Source organism: Hermetia illucens, chromosome 3 (genome assembly GCF_905115235.1).
Source record: "Hermetia illucens chromosome 3, iHerIll2.2.curated.20191125, whole genome shotgun sequence".
Taxonomy (NCBI): domain Eukaryota; kingdom Metazoa; phylum Arthropoda; class Insecta; order Diptera; family Stratiomyidae; genus Hermetia; species Hermetia illucens.
The window spans coordinates 139299191-139320180 of NC_051851.1; the positions used below are offsets into that span (position 1 = coordinate 139299191).

Here is a 20990-nt window from a genome sequence, read left to right on the forward strand (position 1 = left end):
CGATACAAATTCCACTGCCACCAATGAGATTTAAACCGCGACCTTCCATACGATAGCCTTGTGCTCTAACCACTCAGCTATATATAGCCTAAAACGACGGTTGTGTTACAATACAAAACATACAACGTTTGAAAATCTTCAGATAGAGATTCTCAAACGTTTGAATTCCTTATGGATGATTCGCTCCTTGTCAAAGAAATGTAATAAAGATGGTCTTCACCTTGAATTTTTTCATGAGCTTCTTGGTTTATCGTTGGAAAGAAATTGACCGCCATTTCATTGATTATCCTTTCATTCCGGGGTCGCACCAATACAACTCAGACTCACCTTCTGTGACAGTTGAGCCCAGAAAGGATGCATCTACATATATGACCACCAAATATATTGTTGAAATCGCCGCTGGCATCAAACCGTCTCGTTTTTTGCTCGTCTCTTAGGATATGCAGAACAAATACTGTGTTCGCCCAAATCTCCAAAGATTCAGATTTTCATTATATCTTAATTCGACTTACCTATGTACTTCTTTTAATCATAATAGCAGAGTCACTCAGTGATCTTTTGCTAAAGTAAACTTCGAACGGAGATACTGAAAAAGGTCAAAGCTGACCCCGACCTAAAAGATCTAGGCGGAAATATCAGCAAAATTCGAAGGACCTAGAGGGGTGACCTCATATTTGAGCTGAAAAAACCAGCTTGGGGAAAACTGATGGCTTCCGAACCCAGATTAAGAACTCACTTGGGGAGAATGTCACAGTATGGACCCAAAAATATGAGGTCTATATACAGTGCAAGGATCTCGATGAAGTGATATCCAAAGAAGAAATTTGCACAGTTTTGATAGAACAGTTTAAGTTGGAGGAAATTGCCAAGGAGTCCATTGTGAGTTTGCGGAAAACCTATGGCAATACTCAAATGGCCACCTTGCGATTACCAGTAGACACAGCCCAAAAGTTATTGACGGCCGGGAAGGTTCGAATCGGATGGATTGTTCGCCGTCTGAAAGAGCAGATTTCTCTAAAGAGGAGTTTCAAGTGCCTCGTGTTTGGTAATTTCGCAAACGCATGCACCAGTGGCATTGATCGGGCCGATCGATGCAGAAGGTGTGAAGAGAAAATGCTGGATTACCGGCATATTGCCGGAAGTGGTAAATGCCCTGAATTTAGGAAAGCGCTGACTTCAATGAAAACATGAGGTTTATTCAAATAAATTGCAATGTCGTTCAAGAACAGACCACCTACGAATCCGAGGTGAAAATTGCCACCATTAGCGAACCCTACAGAAACCGTCACGGTGGCGTATGGATTACAGATTCGACTAGTGAAGCGGCGATATGGGCATGCGGTCGACAAACCACACAATGTACTGGGAATCAGACATACAGCCGCTTTGTGTGGGCAAAAATAAACGGGGATTGTCTACAGCTGTTACGCCCCACCAAGTTTCACACTGCCCAAATTCGAGGAAATGCTTGACAGACTTGTTCTCGACGGAAGGGGTCATAGTCCAAGAGTAATTGCTGGTGACTTCAATGCTTGGGCCCGTGAGTAGGGTAGCAGAGAGACAAATGCAAGAGACCGCAGTCTATTAGACGCTTTTGCACATTTGAATATAATCCCGTGGGGGAGCGCCTATAGAATCGTGATGAGGCGATTCAGAGGCCCTTCACCCTTGTTAAAAATTATCCAGGCGTTATTTCCTCAGCAAAAGGAGGACGTAGGCAGCTTCCAGGGACTCTGAATGTAACGGCAATACCGGGTCTCGATGGCGCGCCGAATAGAGCCCTTAAGCTTGCCGTGAAATCCAGACCGGACATGTTCGTTGAGTTGTTCGAAGCGTGCATGTCCGAGGGGTAATTTCCTGCATCATGGAAGCGACAGAAGTTAGTGCTATTGCCTAAGGCTAGTAAACCTCCAGGTGAGCCAACCTCCTACAGACCTATTTGTCTTTTGGACACTGTGGGGAAAATGCTGGAGCGAGTAATCTTTAATAGATTACTTCCGGTTGTTGAGAGCCAGGGAGGCCTCTCAGATCGACAGTATGGGTTTCATAAAGCCAGATCCACCGTTGATGTCATCAAAACGGTTACTGGTTTGGCTGAAGATGCAATCCACGGAAAGGGCATGAAAGTCCTGAGGGTTTAACGTGAGTACCTGCCGTGTAGGCATAATCTCACGGTCCTCTTCGGACACGGATTAATTTTAGGACCACAATCAGAGCCCCGCCATGCAAACACAGCGGTCCTGGTTTATATTGAGTGCAGGCTCAGCATTCATACCAGTGGATGCGAGGCCTATCTAACACCTCTGCCACAACTAAGGGGTACGGCACCCGAGTTGTACAGCGCAACTCCACGCTTTCTGCCCGCGATGTAGGCATAACCGCAACCACCATGAAACTCCCACTAGGAGGCCAACCGCAACCAAACCGAGCCAAGAACACATCCTCCAGGAATTCTCCTGGAGCATATGCTCTCAGAGAGCCGTCCCGGTTCGTGGCCGAAGCCACTTCAGATGAATCCCTTGCAGACTCGGGTCTGATCGCCCTCCTCGAGTGCCCACGGAAAGGGCAGTACTAGCAAATATTGCGTAGTGGTGACCCTCGATGTGAGAAATGCATTCAATTCGGCCAATTGAAACCTAATACGGGAATCCCTGGCAAAGATTGGTATTTCCGCTTATCTTACAGCTATGTTCAACAGCTATTTACAAGAACGGAAGCTTTGGTATGTCCCTGATGACAGACCCCAAGAGTACGTTGTCTCTGCGGGTGTCCCACAGGGCTCCCTACTGAGCCCACCGCTGTGGAACATTATGCACAACGATGTACTTAATCTTCCCCATTCTGAGGAAGCCAAGGTGGTGGGCTACGCCGACGATATAGCGCTAGTTGTAGTCGCAAAGCACCTCGAAGATGCTGAGTTATACTCATGCGAAGCGATCAGTGCTGTTAAAGGTTGGATAGAGAGTTCTGGTCTGACACTTGCGGAGGAAAAAACGGAAGCGGTCCTCATCAACAAGCGCCGTAAAAGAAATTTTGCTGTATTCAAGTTCGGAATTATATCATCACTTCTAAGCCTACCATTAAATCCTTGGGAGTGATAATAGACGGGAATCTTAGCTATAAGCAACACATGCAATATGCTTATGACAAAGCATCCACTGCACTGTGTGATGATGCCGAACGTGGGAGGGCCACGGCATGCTGCCAGGTTGCTTATAGCTAGGATAGTGAGTTCGATCCTGCTCTATGCAGCTCCTGTTTGGGGAAAAGAATTGCAGGTCACATTTAGCACTAACAAACTGAGTTCAGTCTACAGGAGAACAAATCTAAGGGTGTGCTCGGCATTCAGGACTATCCTTGAGGATACAACATTCGTCATCTCTGGAATGATGGCCATTGACATCTTGACAGATGAGATGACGAATATACACAATGCGAATTCTATCTCTCCTTTATCGCAGACGAAGAACGCCGAAATGGAGAGATCTCTAAATAGATGGCAAGAGCGTTGGGAACACTCGGGAAAGGGTCAGGTTACTCAGTTTCTCACGAGGCATGGAGAATATCGCCAGTACCCGTTCAGGTTTAAACTAGATACCTAACCCGATTGTCCAAACTGCAAGAGGACCCAGAGCATGTATTCTTCCACTGTCCAAGGTTTGCGGAGGAAAGGAAGAACCTAGAGGAGACTCTAGAAGAGGTGCTCGTACCAGAAAATCTGGTGCAAAGAATGTTAGAATGTCAGGAAGACTGGGATGCGATCAACTCCATGGTCGCATCTATCCAGAGCAAACTGCGAAAGGCAGAGGAGACTGGAAAAGCACGGTCAGATACGCCGCGTAGAGACAAAGGGGGGCCAAGCTAAAATGAGGTGACTCCGCCCCGTGATGTAACACCATATGATGGTTCCACGAGGCTTGGAGGGAGTCATGGGTGGTTTTAGTGGCTAAGAACCTCACACGCTGCCGTGTCCAGGCCAGCGTCTTTAAAAATTTCCACCTACTCAAAAAAAAATACAGACGGACAGACAGACATCGAATCGATTCTAATAAGGTTTTGTTTCACACAGAACCTTAAAAAAGGATATGTCCTCTGTTATCAAGCCACCTATTAATATTTAGTAATTACCGATGAAAATTGTAATTAATATTGTATTACGTCCTTTGAGTGCTCATTGTGGCCATTTTAGCGCGTTGGGGTTCAATTTTAAGATTTTTATCTCTAAAGATGATTCCTTAAATATGGTTGGTACAAATAAAATTTGGGCAACTCGAACCTTTTTCCCAATAAATTCTTATTTTATCCGTTCAATAGTTATAATTCATTAGTTTAACAATTATTGTTATTACAGCGAGCAAAGTGAGCATAGTTAATGACCAGCGAAACCAAGAAGCCTACGTAGTCTACACTTTCAGCTTCCTCCCATTGAATCTAAAGGAAAAATATCTGTGTATATTTCTCTGATATCTCCAGATCGACTGTGGACCGGGATTTAATATAATCTTCCGTTACCCAGAAATTGCCTAAACTAATTTTTCAAGTAATAGCGCCTTCTCGTATCAATAATAGCCTAATTTCCAGTACTGTTTGGAGCTAGACGCCAGTAATTAAAAAACGCACAAAAAATAATGAACTGAATAATTTAAAGGCAACAAAAGAACACGAGCAAATTAATTAGGAAGAGCAATTTAGAAAAAAATTAGGACATAATTCAATTGGGAAGACTCGCTTGATTTTGATAAGATGAAATTGCGTTGGTAAAATATTAGAAGGGTTTTAGCATAATGATATTATCTTCAAGAAATTTATTGATTAACCGAAATGAACTTGGTTTTAGAATGAGATGGATAGAATTGTTGTTGTATATTGAGAATGGAGATTTTTTGAAACGAGGCGGGTTAAAAAAAACTTTATGATAGCGAACAAAGATTGTCTTCAGCTTCCCTCGAAGGGAAACGTATATAAAAACTTCACTGTAACCAGTTCCAAGCTTCTATGAAACCAAATGAGGATGGCTAGCTTCAATCCGAATAGATGAAAGCAACAACAGAAGTAGGTGGGTACCCAAGTACATCATTTTACAGTGATTAGCTGGAACTCTTGTCCAGTAGGTACACGTAGGCAGCGGATAAAATGGACATAGGAAATGAACTGCTTTATCATCAACTGCTACTCCTCCATCAAATCGCCAAAGAACGTTATATCGCCCTTTGTTAAACCAAATATTCGTCGAGCCCTTCCCACAATAAGAACGAGTAACTATACAAAGCGCTTTTAAACTTGTATCAGTTTTTCACTCATAGCTGCACAATCTTGATAAACAGGAAATTCACTACCCACGGACGAATTCTTCTCAGCCGTCAGGCTGAAGTCTCCGTCGAGGTTCAAGACGAATTTAAAGACAAAGAGTGTAAAATTTTCGGAAATAAATCCATGGAACAAATCAAGCTTTACCAGACTCTATGCTTTACAAATTAGTGGTGTGATCACATATCAACCATGCGCTGATATCTTCCTACCGTAACTGTAGTCATTTGAGTATTGTTGTGCAGTCTTGGCTACCAGGTTTCACAGCCAGGATACATACATATATGCTTTGTTTTCTTACATTCTTACATTCACAACAATACGTAGGTTGAAGCTAAAGCTGCCTACTCGGCAAATATTAAAAGAAATAGTGACTAAGCTAACTAGCTAATCATTGGTGAAGACATACCTCCTCGTCAGTCAGTAACCGGAATACGACTACCCTTTCTTATTGACTACGCAATACTTGTCTACTACCTAATCGTAAGGAGGTATTTACCAAAGCATCCATTCGACCATATAGTTAGTCATTCAGACCTTTCAGATCAATGAGTGGAAAGGACTCACATATATATCTAGCCATTCATTAGCCCGCATCGAGGCGGTATATTCAAAGTAGACATCGCCTCGCAGTTCATGTCCGCCAGCCGCCCACAATCTCACGGGCAAAGGACTCAGTGAGAAAATCTGGTCACTGAAATTGATAGACCACTAACTTACTCCAAACTACAATTTTATTTGATTGTGTATATATATTTCGGGAGCAACTTACTCCCTTCATCAGTACAAAGCTACTAGAGGTAGGTAATTGAAGACTATGAAAGTCAATATCACCTGAAAGTGGATACTCTCACATAATATATATTATGTGCATATATTAGGTGCTAGGTACTAATCGGGCAAATGCGCACTCAAATATTTTTATATAAGAAATACACGAAACCTTTCATACCTGAAACGTCCAGCTTCCGGTTTCCCGACTTGTTCATAATATATGGCCAAAAAGAACTATTTCGCGGTAACTTTCCGTGTGTCGGTTGAATTTATTCAGTGCCACCTATTGTGTTAGCCATCGTTAAAAGACTTTGGACCATCAAGTCGAGAAGGTATTATACAGAAATAGTGAACTAATACGAGCTCTTAGCTTATTAGTTTATTAGTTTTATTTTTAACTGAAAAATAGTGATAAAACCAGAAAATTAGCGTTTTGTACAGCCAAAAATTACTTGGACACTTCAAAATTAAAAAAAAAAGATAATAAATTTATATCAACAATTGAGTAAATTTGTATTTGATGTGGTGACCATTAGCTTCTAAAACCGCGAGAAGTTTTCTTTTCATCGCCCCTACCAGTTTTTCGGTAACTTCCGCAGGAATAGAGCTGCAAACATCCTTTATGTGATATTCTAAATCGTTTTTGTTCCTTATCTCCCTTTTTCGTAGCTGCATTTCGACGTGTGCGCACAAGTGCTCCATCGGATTTAACTTCGGGCTCTGACTTAATGACCATGACTGTTTTGTTTTGAGTCGTCGTCATGAAGCAACCCCAACATCGCTATCGTAGCTGGTATGTGCTACCTCAGTATATTAAGGTAACCCACTTTAGTGAGATTTTCCTGGATTATGTATTATACATATATGTATAGGGACCCTAGTCCTTTAAATGCCATAGCACCCCACACCATGATGCTGTCACCGCCGTTTTTAACTGTTGGTACAATGTTACCATCTTCTAAGGCAGTATCTACTTTTCCACACCCCAATTGCGGGGCATCGGAACCGAAAATGTTAAATTTCCAAAACTTTTCCAAAACTTTTCCAAAACTCTTCTGGTTTATAAATAGCTCTTGAGCATATACAAGTCTTTTTTAATATTCTTTTGGAAAAAGAGTGGCTTCTTCCTCGGAGTATAGACCCTGTATCCCTCCCTATGGACAAAATTTCGGATTGTCCCGCAAAATTTGTCTTTTTATTTGTTCCGACTAGATTTTCGCAGGTCGGCCACGACCTGTTTTGTGATAAACGGAAGCACTTTTTTTGTCTTTCCCATTATTTCTAACTATTTCCCGTACACTTTTACTATTATTGAAATATTTATTGCTGCTTATTATCCATTTTCTAATTCTTTAATGTTTATTGTTTATTAGGAATTTCTAACAAAAGAAAAAGCAACTTTATGTGTAATTATAAGATAAAGAAACAAACTTCCAAAATAGTGAAAAATTTTATCAAACAGTTCTGGGTGAGATATTTTGATTGATTATTGAATATCTTCTCTTTCTAAGGCTTTCTGTAAAACAAAACCTTATTAAAATCGATTCGCTGTCTGTCTGTCACACGTGCTTTTCTTCAAAACGGCTAAATCGATCCAAACGAAATTTGGTGGACATATGGGAACTATGCAATCCCACGCATTCAGTGAAATTTACGTGCAGTTTAAAGGGGAGATCCCATACATGTAAAGGGGGGCTGGCAAATTTTTTTTAATCGAATATGATCATTTAGGGTATCGAATGAAAGGTGTCAATTAGTTCTTTCCGAATCTGATAGTAGTTTTGACGTGAATTGTAATTGAGTAAGGAGTCAAAATGTACATATTTAAAGTGAGACAGGGCTCATTTTCGGAAAAAATCAGGATGGTGCGCTTAGATGAAAACTAGGTCTCAAAATATGTCCCATTATATCTGCTCAAATAAACTTGTTAATAGTATATTACCAACTTTTAAAAATTGGTTGAAAACCCCCTTAAATTCATCTTAGGACTTCGCACCAATATAGAAGACAATATTTCGTATACACATGCCAAATTTTATGGAAATCTGGCAATTAACGCCACTTCAAACTTAGCAATTTCGCGTGAATTTACTGCTTCCAAAGTCATGCAAATAAGATGTTGACGTCATCATTATTGAGAATAATTGACTTTCGCTTAAAATATTAAAGTCGCGTTTATGAAGAATCTACTTCTCTTCAGCCCTTGTTAAGGTTTTATGTAAAACACTTATGTGAAATCTAAGCCCCGAGAGATGTCCCATTCCGATATCTGCTCAAATAAACTTCCTTTTGCACATTATGCCCTCTTGGCTGATAGCATTGACCCGAGATATTTAAATCGCTTAGTTCTGGGCTGGTCAATGCCACTAACAGAATTGAGCGATTTAAATATCTCAAGTCAATGCTATCAGTCAATGGAGAACTGCGTTATGCTCCTCACATAGGGAAACACAACACCTTTTATACCTGAAGCGTCAAGCTTCCCGTTTCCCGACCTGTTTTCTATCTTTTATAATTATGGTTTAGATTACACATATATTTTAAAATTCCATCTAATTTCTTTAATTTGAGGACTTCCTTTTTCCCTCCTCCTTTTTAACCTCGCAGAACTTTCTACCAGAAGGAGCATCCTCCAATAGAATGGCCCGAAGACGATTCAAAACGCATTTGAGGCAGGAAAAACATCAATCGAAGATATGATCGAGTCGTTATTTTTTTTAATTCCAATTCAACTGGCGTGTAGATTATTCTTATTATTATAGGCGCACGCAAGGTTCCGTATTGGTTGTATTTTTTTCTGGATCCGATGTGGACCTCCCCCCCCCCATTCCCGAACCTAGCGAGCATAGAGGCATATAAGCACGAAAGCAGCGCCTCGTCGACATTTCGATGGAGTTTCATATTTGCGGACGGACCTTCCCGGTCAGTTTCGCCATCTTTTTAAGTTTTTGAGATAGCTATCCCCTCTTGGTCTTCGCCAGCCACTTAGGATGATCATTGTCCATCTCCAATACCAATACCACATCCTGGTCTTTACAGTTTATTCGCCTTTATCTTGAAATAACTACTTTAGAATTATTGAAGATTCAACTGGAGAGGCCGTTCCGATTTGCATAAAATTCGGCCATTCATAACTCGCGCGGTTTTCTTTTAAATCGTTCACATCCTTCAAAAATTTTTTTCAAAAAAAAAGATATTATAAAATAAAATCTCAAAGTCATAAATTATTTTCTAACTGCCACACTATATTTCTCATTCAAATTGCTGCCGGAGTAGTATAATGAGGTAATCGTGATGTCAGTCCTTCAGTGAGTCCTTTGTAGCTTTCAGCAATAATCTGCGAAGTAAGCACTTCTACCATTATCCACATATCTACAATTATCCAATAAGAAATAGTCTTTTGAACACGCAATCTACTTCCTGAGACGCGAAACATTTCTCGTCCGTTTGGACTTCATTGTCACTGTCCCCATTTTTTCCACAGGACAAGGACGAAACTTATTATAAGTTTTTCTTTGTGAATGTTTTCCGATTAAAAGTTTTAGACTTACTTCCGTAATCAGAACTTCGAATGGTAAATTTCACCTTCCTGTTATTTGTACTTGGAAAAATTCCAGAGGAAATTTCTAAGATACAACCTAATTTAAGCTGGATTGATAGCACTCTTCAATTTCGCTAACATTCTTTAAGATATTAAATTCGCCCAAGATTGGAAAAACGTCGAATTCATTAAATTCAAATTCCGTCTAAACATCAAATTTAATTTTAATAGAAAACCGTTTTTGATTTTCCTGTGTGAACTCATTTAGCTAAATAACCTAAACACTGAAGGTAGCGAGAGCTGATTGATTTTCCACATGATGGAATGAAAAACATCCCATTATACGAGCAAATCGATTCATCTAATGGATTTTCCATCAACATTTCACATTAGAGACGGATATCATCCCCATGTATTCATACTTACCGAAAATCGAATTTCCTTCTCCAATACCTTATCGCCAATGACTTGAATTAGGCCCTCTTCACTGGCAGCTAATAATGGAATGAGAAATACGTATGGGGCCCCAGTCATTTCCTGCAGCTGAAATAGAATGGAGAAGGTTTCATTAGAGAGAATATCATCAAAAACAAATTCTAATTTATTACAATATAAGGTAAGTCCGTGATATTAGAGCCTGGAAGTTCAAAACTGGAAGTTTGTTAAACGAGGACACAAGAACCTGATATGTCCTCCTAAAAATAAGGCACATACATTAAGGGCATGTTTCCCTATGGAAACCAGCTTTCAAACGAAGAGTTCAGAGCTAATTTTTTCCTAGGTGTTATGTGACAGACAATGAAAATTGTAGTCTCTAATCTGCGAAACCCAAGCTCCAGAAACCAAACTTGAACGGTCTGGTTGGGTTTGAAAATGCAGCAAAGCGGAACATACTTTAATATCAATTAGCAACATTCAATCAATTAATAGATAGTCTTTAGTCGGCAGATGTGACGTAAAACAAAGTGTTGACCCCGTTATGTTAGTTTACTTATGTATCCAAATTTAGGGCGCAAACACTAACCCACAATGATAAGAATTATTATATGTTCTGCCATTCGAAAAGGTATTGCACATGACGCCAAAAACAAAACAGAAAATTGACAATATTAACGATGAGCACATTAGCCGAACGATAACAAAAGATTATATTTACGCCTTAAATAGAAGTGCCTTAAATAGAAATTAATGATTTTAGATATTAGGGAGTAGAACGACAACAATCAAAAAAGTTAAGGATGATTGATTTGATAAGGCAAAAAGCCTACACCGAACATTGCACAAAGAAAGCATTTATCATTCTTTGACGTATGCTTCCATTCCAATTAATAACTATTCTGCTCAAGTATCTATCAAGTGCAGATCTAGATATGTACATATACGAATGAAGATAAACAGACCTGACCAGAAAAATTTAAATAGACATACCCAAAACTAGACATCTCCACACTTTAAACTCATATACTGAATATTGTCAGAAATTAGATCCTAAGTACTACAGAATTGGACATGTATACATATTATATGCTTTTATGCAAGTAGCTAAAAGCAAAATTACTATCTTGTAAGCCCTTCAATAGCACCACCCCAATATGTCGTGCCCCAGGATAATAATAGCACACGAGTTGAAGTTCACAGTCACCACACGCCTAATTGAACTTCATTCTCTAGTCCCTTCACAGGACAACCGTATATATGCATTGGTATACTAACGTTAGCAGATGTCCAGTGTAATACCAGCACAGTGATGTTTAATTTGAAATTAAGTGATATAAGGGTAACATTATTTCTGCACATGTTCGAATAAGAAATGATGTGCGTAGCTTCTGGAAACATCATTTCCGGAAGCAAACAGAAATTAAATTAGCTCCCATGTTTGGTTTGGCGGGAGAGCTTTAGATGAAAAAGTATAAACTGGCTCCAAGCCAGTTTACTTCAAAGAGAAAAGTGCCGGCAACTTGATAAACATTGGACCCAGGTAATTCTTCAAACAAACATACATAATCGTCAGTAGAGACGAAATCTTTGCACCCCATGACAAATGGCGCTTAGTTTCTGGGTTCAAAAATGTTCAAGGTTTGTTAGAACAAAATCATCATCCAGTGTGTACCTGCCTATTTTCCGAATGAGTAAACATTGGACAAGGCCGCACATCAGAATGTAAAATTTCACTATCGCCGTTGGATTAACTAGCAGTCTCTTATCCTCCATTAGCCTCGTTCTTACTTAATCTCTAAAACTGGTATTGATTATGTCCTGGCATAGAAACATGTCACCTCCTTTTATGGCACTATCGTTGTTCTGTTTCATCCACTTATTTCGAACAACGGGAAAATAGTTCCAAGTGTTTGAAAACACCGTCCAAGCTAGGTGGATGGTAGTAGGTGCAGACCCGGAGTCTTTTTGCCATTCCATGTCTTTCGGGACCAGTTTTGACGAGTACTTAATTTTTTAGGCTTCCTACGAAAACCCGGTAAGACAGTCCTAGAAAAGCCACAATCCTCCTTAACATTCTAATGACTGCATTTATTTTTCGATTTAACGCTTTGTAATGTTGTCTTTGCAAGGAACAATATTACATCAATCTGATTATTAGCGATCAAAAATAAAGACTCCATCTTCGATATTAATTTTACAAGAGTATTTGAGATCAAAATCAGATTGGTTGAGATATAACTGGCTTACACCAACAACCACAATATCGAAAGCGCAAGCTACTTCTGTGATGTCGGCAATGAGGACAACAGGAAAATGAATCCCTTCATGCTAGTTAAAGGAGTCAACTACTTCCCTCCAATATCTCTATTAGTATAACCAGATCGCTAGACTATATTATTATGTGAAGGGAAGCTGATACCGAAATGGACCAAATGTGCAGGTAGGGAAAATAATAAACGGACTACCGACAGTCAATATACAGCGACCGTAGTACCTCAATAGAGACCTGATCAACGGTCAAGTTGTCCTATAATAGGCTTATCACTTGTAGACGCATTGAAAATCAAATCTCCTTCTTTGTCTTTAGCCTTTGTCGGCTAGTCGTGATCAAATCACCACCCGACGATGTTTCGGCGGGCACTTTGGCCATTTCCCATCGACTTCGAGGTTGAAATCAATCTTGCCAAGTGAATTCTCGTTAGCGCGAATTATACGACCATACCATCGAAAACGCCTACCTTCGTCTCTATTACCGCAAGCGCCGTTCATTTTTATAGTTGGCCAACACTCAGAACTATAAAGGGCGACAGGGCGGATGACCCTCCGATAAATTTTAGATTTGAGACATTCGTTGATATGTTGATCACAAAGAACATCAGTTGTGGAACACCACTTCATCCGATTGCGCTAACGGGTGAAGTAATTTCGTAACGCAGTTTCCGTTGGCTAATAGAATTGATCCGAGATATTTGAATCACTAAGTTCTGGTCGGCTCACTGCCACTGATCGGTCAACAAACATTCAATCTCAGACCTTGTTGCATAAGACCATCATTCAACTTTTGGACAAGTTGCTCGATATCATCTTTGCTATGAGATACTAAGAAAAAATCACCTGCATAAAGCAATGAATAGGAAGCTGAACGTTGAATATCCCGTGTGACAGTGTCCATAATAAGAACAGAGAGAGGTGGTCACAGGGCACTTCTTTGATGAACACCGACAGATACAGGGAGTGTTTTTGACCTAACACACCTCTGTCACAAGGTGTTGCCGCAAAGCATACTATCATAGATGGATTTATGTAGCACTTGGTGGAACGCTTTCTCTAGATCCAGGAATGCAATGTAGAAAGGGTCATGCTTCCTACAATGTTTCTCCATGAGTAACCGCGCAGCATGTTTAACGTCAGTACTTTCACAGTACTTGACAAAACCGGCTGATTCACTGTTATTCGACCCACGTCACGAATACGGTTGTCAGGAATGAGAGATGTATTATATTCAAGAAAGCTATCCCGGTTCGCATGATACCAGTATACCTCTGGTGAGGTTTCGTGGCCGAAGCGACTTCAGATGATTCCCAATTAAGCCTTGAAGCATTCTCGTACTGCAGCACTAGTAACGCTGACCGATGGAATTGTTCCGAATGTCGGCAGGGCTAGTGGAAGTAGGAGATTAACAAATTTGTCCATTCTTGTCGCTAACGCAACAGGAATGTTCGATATCTTGTGTGCGTTGGTGTCGGCTTTTGGCAAATCGATAAAGATCTCTCCAGCCATCCCGAGTGTCCAGCTTATCGTAAAGATCTGTGTAATGGACCACTCGGGTGACAACGAACACTTTATTCGCTTCCCAGTGAATATTCTTGATATGAAAACGAGTTCCATCCGGAAATAATAACTATTTCCAAGAAATGATCCTTGGAGAGGTGAAAGTGGATCCAGAATTGAAAGGCTTGGGCTGTGAGCCATATCAGGCAAACATAGAATGCTGAAATTAAATAGATCCAGCAAGAAGTTTTCATAGTACGATCAACAAGACGGAAACCAGAAGCTTGGCACTTAAGGTGTAAATAAAAGATTTTGTGGATTTTTTATTTATTTTCCTTTTATACATAGCTCGTAGTGTATATATGTTGAATATTCAATGTTGTGTTTATTTCTTAGGGGATAGTAATTTGCTAATAACAGGAGGAGTTCCACCAAACTTTCCAATATGACACTTCATTTTAAATTCTATATTACTACAAAGTTTTACGGATCTAGAACGAACTTAAGGGAGTTAGCAGTAAATTTGCAAATAAAATAATTTAGTTGAGCCGATATTTGGAGAGTACGGAGAGAACGGTTCTTTTAAGTAATTGACCCTTTTTGGACACTACCACTTCCTCTATTTTTAACTAATGTCAAAATTAACATCTGTTTGGAAAAGTGCTAATCCGCACCTTTTACTGTATACTCCTCATGCCTATATTCAGTAAAAATTTCAACGCTCTTTTACTTTTATGGGGAGTTCAAGGTGTCAATAGGTGTACATGTTTCTAAGAAAAGCACATATGACAGACAGACGAACAAACGAACAAACAGACAATGAACCGATTTTAATAAGGTTTTGTTCTACACAAAACATTAAAAAGATGTCTGAAGACCAAGCGGAAGTTAAAACCTGAAAGCAGGAAGTAACAATCGAACGCTTAGATAAGGTTACTTCTCAGAAAAAAGAACAAGGAGGACATATGAACATACATAGTATGTCGGTGAAAGCTGTAGTTAAACGATTCAATTGGATTTCTTCTCGACGTCCGTGGTGCCCAATATGTGGGCGCATTGGCGATAACGAGGCGCCGACTTGGTGAAAAGCGTTTTCCCCGTCCGCAGAAGTTGGTTTTGCTGACGGAGCTCCAAACTCGACAAAGCGTTCGATCTTCAACTAAAGCACCTGAGCTCTATCAGCGAGCACATTTCAGACTTTCAACACATGTTTAGAAATGATAAAGTAGTTGCTAACGCTCGTGTTGCAGAGATCAAAATCCCCTCGCATCTCATCGAATGCCAGATGTGCCAAACTACGAAACATGTGAGGAAAGAGGTAGGCCTGTTCCCTCGATGCACCAAGCGCTTTCGCACAACCCATCTCGAGATAATTGGTTCCTTACAAGACTCACACAGCATCAGGTATTGCCTCACGCGCGGTGGAATAAAGCGATACCTGGACATTTCTGCACAAACTTTTAACGAAGTCCTCTGTCGAGAGTGGATTCCCCGCTACGGTGTGCTGAGAAATCTCTAAAAAAAAAGCAGTTCCAGTCTCGCCTTTCCTCGTAGCTAAACTCCTCAGCTCCAAACGCCAAAGGACAACTGTGTATCACCCGGAGACTAATTAGATGCTCCAAAGATCGTACCGGACACTGAAAGTCGCTATAATAGCACAGGACAATCCTTCTTGGTCACAAGACCTGCTACTCGTCCTACTTGGCTCGGCCTCACGAAGAATTCAGTGTAAGTCTCGCGAAGCTGGTATACGGAGAGAACCTTAGACTATCCACCGTCCCTGTACTCGACATTAGGTCCACCCTTAATACCACCGGATTGGTGCTTCTGGTCAAGGACACACAAAGACACATGCGAAAGCTGAATCCACCAACACCCACAAACCACACGAAAAACCCCGTTGATTTCAGCTGGGAGTGGAGCGTTGCAATGTAGCGTGCAATTTCTGTGACCAACGAACCATGCGCTTTGACTTTGAAAAACAATATTTTGACAGTTAGTCCAGACAAAGACCTTCACAAGATCCTTAATATTATTAAAGTTTCAGAATATTAGAATAATACAAGGAATTAAATTGTTTATCAATTGCATTTTAAATAAAATATAATAGAAGCTACAAGCTCTTGAATGGGGCAGCCGGACAACGAATTTGAGCGACATATTCTGCTTCAAGCATTGATGGAGTTAGACGTGAAACTCGCATATGCTGGAACCTCATTAATTATCAGAGGAAGTGATCTAGCGTCTACAGTTTACCTAACAAATGGGAGCGTCATTTTAGGAATCCGCATGAGGGTCAAGGCGAATTAAGCCCCAAAAAAGCTCTCACTGAACGTTGAGGAGGACGGATTTTCAACAGCTCTCTAAGGTGACCCAGTTCAAGTAATGGGTGACAGAAGCATGCGATGCTACTAGGCAACCCAATTAATGGTGAAACAACGAAATTAAAACTTTGAAAGCCACATGTTCCAGGCAAGGAGGCTCTACCAGAGGCTTACAGGAAAATCCAGCACGATTGACAGGAGACGCACAGGCTACTGCAAAGCCAATTAAAAGAGTACATTCGAAAAAGCAAAAGGAATTGCTCAAACGCGTGGGCGAAGATGATGATATAAACCCTTCGGGTGGTGTTAACAGGGTGGTAATGAAAAGCTGTTTTCTGAACGAGATTGTTGCCACTCGGTTTCCTCAGCACCAAACCACTGCAAAGCAAACTGTTACATGGTCTCTCCAGTTACTGAAAATTTACTGCAGGAAATATGTGGTAGAATCAGTGCTAATAAGGCCCCAGGTTTAGATGGCATCCCCAACAAAACTTTAAGGCTCGTATTGCGAACTAATCCCTACCTTTTCGCCAACACCTTCGAGGGGTGCTTAAAGATTTGTTTCCCAAACCTAATAAGCCTGTTGGCATTGCATATCAACAACGTATTCAACTCCGCAAACAGGAACTCATTTCAAGGTGCATTGGCTGACACAGGTGTTCCTAGATATTTGGCAAAAGGACACTCCGGTATGGGACGGATTAAGGCCAATGGAGGGTACCACAGGTCTTAGTACTGAATCCCCTGCTTTGAAATGTCATGTGTATTTCCCATCCCAGAAAAGGCTACGATTGTCGGTTTTCTCCATGACGTGGGTGTAGTTTTTATAGAAAAGCTCTCAGACGATGTTGAGGCCTACGCGACGGTAAAGATGACTAGAAAGAGCCGGGCGAGCAGTTGTCGAATAAGAAAACGAACGAAGTAGGTAAAAATACAATCATCTCTAAGACGGCTTTTAAATACCTGGGTGTGATGATTGACGCCAAACTGAACTTTGAAGAGTCCCATATGAAGTGACATATCGAAAGATCTAGAGTATGTCATGTTTTGCTGCCCAAATTTTCCGATGCAGAGAAGGAATCTGAACCAAGCGCTGGGAAGGGGCATGAGTTCGGAGGATATAGTTATGAAGATGTTGAGTTAAGTATCAACGCTAACAATATGCATGGTTTAGGTTCATCATAGATGTTCAAATGTTTGCAGACACGAGACAAAATAACACAACTGGGACTGGAACCCGGAGGATAAACTCGAAAAGCTGACGGTCAACAAACTGTTAATGATGATAATCCGGTGTATATCTGCTAATGATGAATACTAGAGCTGAAATGAAACCGAAAATCACTCCATCGAAGCAGATTAAAAATCAAATTTATGTAGACTGTTTGCTATTATCGAAGTGTTTTCGCAAGGAGTTCCCTTGAGACAGTCGAACAATTTATGAGAAATATTTTCTAGATCATCACCAGAGCTCACATGAATCTATTCATAAAAAAAGTTCAGATTTATGGCAAACCAATTCCTGGCATTTGAGTCGCAATGATTCTCCTCCACATACTGCCATAATTATTCGCTAATTTTTCAACAAAAATAAAATTAATATGGTTCCACAGGTACTATTTGATGTGAATTTAAGTGACTTCTTTTTCTACCGTTAAATTAAAGAAACGATTTCGCGGTAATCGTTCCAAGCAAATAGAAGCCATTAAAGTGAGTATGGGAGGAGATGAAAGAAATTTGGATGCGAAAATAAACATTTTATCGTTTATTTCAAAATGGCCGTTATTTTTTAAATACAGGGCATAAAGTGTGGGGATGTTCTTTTTAAATTAATCCAAGGATTATAAACTGAAAAAAATTACTTTTGACTTAGCATCGGATTGGAACCATTTCTCACCATTCGCAGCTTGCAACAATTAGCAGATGATGAGAAAGGTCAATATCCAGTAGCTGCCAAATTGATTAAGCGTACGTTGGGGACTTGAGCGGCCGAAATACAATCGAAGAAGCTCTAAAGATACAAAATGAAGTCGACCATCTTTTATCAGGGGTGAATTTAATATACGAAGTGGCAATCGGAGGTTCTAAGGAGATATTAGCAAAAACCTTAATCTCAAAGCTAGAGATGCACCCACAGCCCAGATAACACTCAAGTTCGACAATTTTGTGCAAAGACCTCCAAGCGTCTTTTTGGCGGAGCTCGCAACGCAGAGAGTACATCCTCGCGATATTTTGGTTTGATTTAACTACTCCATTACACTGGATCAATACTCCAACTCAAGCTCAAAATCCAATGAAAAGCCCTAACAAGAAGTTGGTGGTGGTGGAGGTGGAGACAAAATCTTTGTTTAGAAGATAACCAGGTGCAGATTTTTTTAATCCATGATGGAATTCAGATTCTACTTGGTTAATCAAAATGGATAATAAATAATTAAATAATTAACGACCAAAAGTCAAAGAAAATCAATTTAAAATCATTCATCAGTCAATCAATCAATTTCTCTGACCAATTGTATATAATCACAAGCCCTGGACGACTCATTCATCAACCATTTCTCTACTCTCAAGCAGCTATATCACATTTTTTAGGAACATATTTTGAGCTTTCACTCCCCTATATTTCGGCTGATATCGCAAATAAAATCATTTTCGAAAAGTACTAACTGAGTCCTTTCATTTGATATCCCATACGGCCATATTCTATGCAAAAAATGTTTCCCCTTTTTTCGCATGTACTATATGCATTCAAACACCACACCCCCAAATTTAGCGACAATAGGTTCAGTCATTTCCAAGTAAATGGACTGTTACAGATAGCCAGAGAGAATGTTGACGCTACTCCAGTCGATTATGGGACCGCCAGCGCAGACATTTCAACAAATGATAAGGAGCAAATCATGGCTCTGAATCTCTTTACCCGAAGCATTAAAATGCGAATAGAATACCAGGCATTGACAGTGGAAACAGCTACACCAGGCGTAGCAACGAAGAAGTGCTGGATGACAATTGTGAAAAATTTGATGCAATGCTAGCGAAAGTTCTCAGGCTGAAAAACTGTCTGTAGGAGATGGATAATACCCCGAGCACGCTCTACGAATTCATCAAACTGAATCACAACATCCATCGCTATATTAAGGCGGTGGTCCGACACCTTAAGGACTCTTGCAAAAAGGAACTGGGTGAATTGTGATTGACGGCCCAATGTAGGACTGCTGCAAGTTCCTACGGTGACCTCATTGGAGCAGGTACTTATTGTTACCAAAAGAATGTAAAGTTTTCAACACCAAAAAAGTGGAAAAGCTCAAAAAACCGGCAAGGGGGAAAGGGTAGTTGAGGAAATGGGGGTTCACAAATCAACCCACAAATGTTTAGACCATTGTGAAGCCAAAGAAACGTCCAGACGCGATTTTTATCAAGCATAAAAGTGACCTTTCCTACGCTGAGATTCTGTCAAAGTCACAAAAACGGAAGAATACAGAAGAGAGAGCTTCTCCTGGAGCTCCGCCGAATGCATGCCAAAAGGACACTCAACTACCAGAACTTGTTAGCTAGATCCTTAGGTGAGGAGGTTATGGTGTGACCATTGCCCCACGAGGAAGCTGTAAAGTGTAGGGACCTCGACGAAATTACAACAAGGGAGGATAAATGGTAGGAATTGGTGCGGCAATTTTAAATTACAACCGACAGGGTCAACGCAATAAAGAACTTGCAATAATTATCAACTTGCCAGGAAGTTGGTGGAGGCTGACAAATTCAAAATCGAATGGGTTGTCTATGATCTATCTGTTTTAGATATCTGGAGTACGGTGATATAGTCAGATCTTGCACAAGCAAACATGATAGATCTGATCACTTCAGGAAAATACCCACTGTCTAAGGGGCATCCAAAAGCAAACAGCAAATGAGGTTTAACCATATAAACCTCAACCACTGTGAGTACGCACCCGACCTTTTGGGTCAAGCAGCCCAAAAGTCCGATATGGACCTGACGATTATTAACGAAACCTGCTGCTTGTTGGTCGTATGAAATTATTAACGGTGGAACAGACAAAGCCTTATGGGCCACCGATAAAAGTGAAAAGTATGCAATTTGGACAAAAAGAAGAGATACCCATTCGAACAAATAACCGCAACAAATGGTAATAGTAATGGTAATAGACGGTATTCACGTCTACAGTCGCGAATGCCACATGAACTAGTATTAGAGCACCATCTCCTATTATCATCCCCGGAGTCTTCAACGAATAGCAAGGGCTGATATTTTTGGGAGCTTTTTCTTCGCTGGACATTGTGTTTACTAATATCGGAAATACATATACCTTCCGTATAAGAAGGATAGACTCAGACTCAGATATTATCTTCGCTAGCAATGCGTCAAGGAGAGAGATTACCTAGATAGGTAAAGAAAATTACATACATTTTGACCGCTTTGATTTGCTCGAATGCTCATCTTCGAGGCGAGCGTCAATCCCGGGAACTCAACTTGAAGGCATTTCTGATGCTAAGCGTTGAAAGGAGCACAACTCGTCGGCGTAGACTCGATGAACAGCATACAGAACCTCCATGATAGCATCACTGCAGATCTCCCTGCTAAACTGGACTGTTTCGGCAGCAGTCTAATCCTCATGAGCTTTTCGAGCATTTTTCCGGCTATATTAAGCATACAGTAATCAGTATATATACGGCAGTGGGGGTCTACAGTATGGTCCATTTGTGCAGCATTAAGTAAACAGGGTTTCTGCAGAGCCCCGCTTTTTCTGGTGATCAATTTCTAACCGAGCCTCCACGTATCTCCATCCACCTTATTGGTTAACTCCTGCCAGCAGCGAGCTTTA

General features: G+C 40.5%; 1 protein-coding gene across 1 annotated transcript in view; it reads right to left on the reverse strand.

The window, feature by feature from the left end:
• LOC119652330 (cGMP-dependent 3',5'-cyclic phosphodiesterase-like) overlaps positions 1-20990 on the reverse strand; it is a 291653-nt gene that overhangs the window by 259888 nt on the left and 10775 nt on the right. The window contains exon 2 of the mRNA XM_038056342.1: positions 10049-10165. Within this exon, the coding sequence (XP_037912270.1) occupies positions 10049-10165 (117 nt within the window). The remainder of the gene's footprint in view (positions 1-10048; positions 10166-20990) is intronic.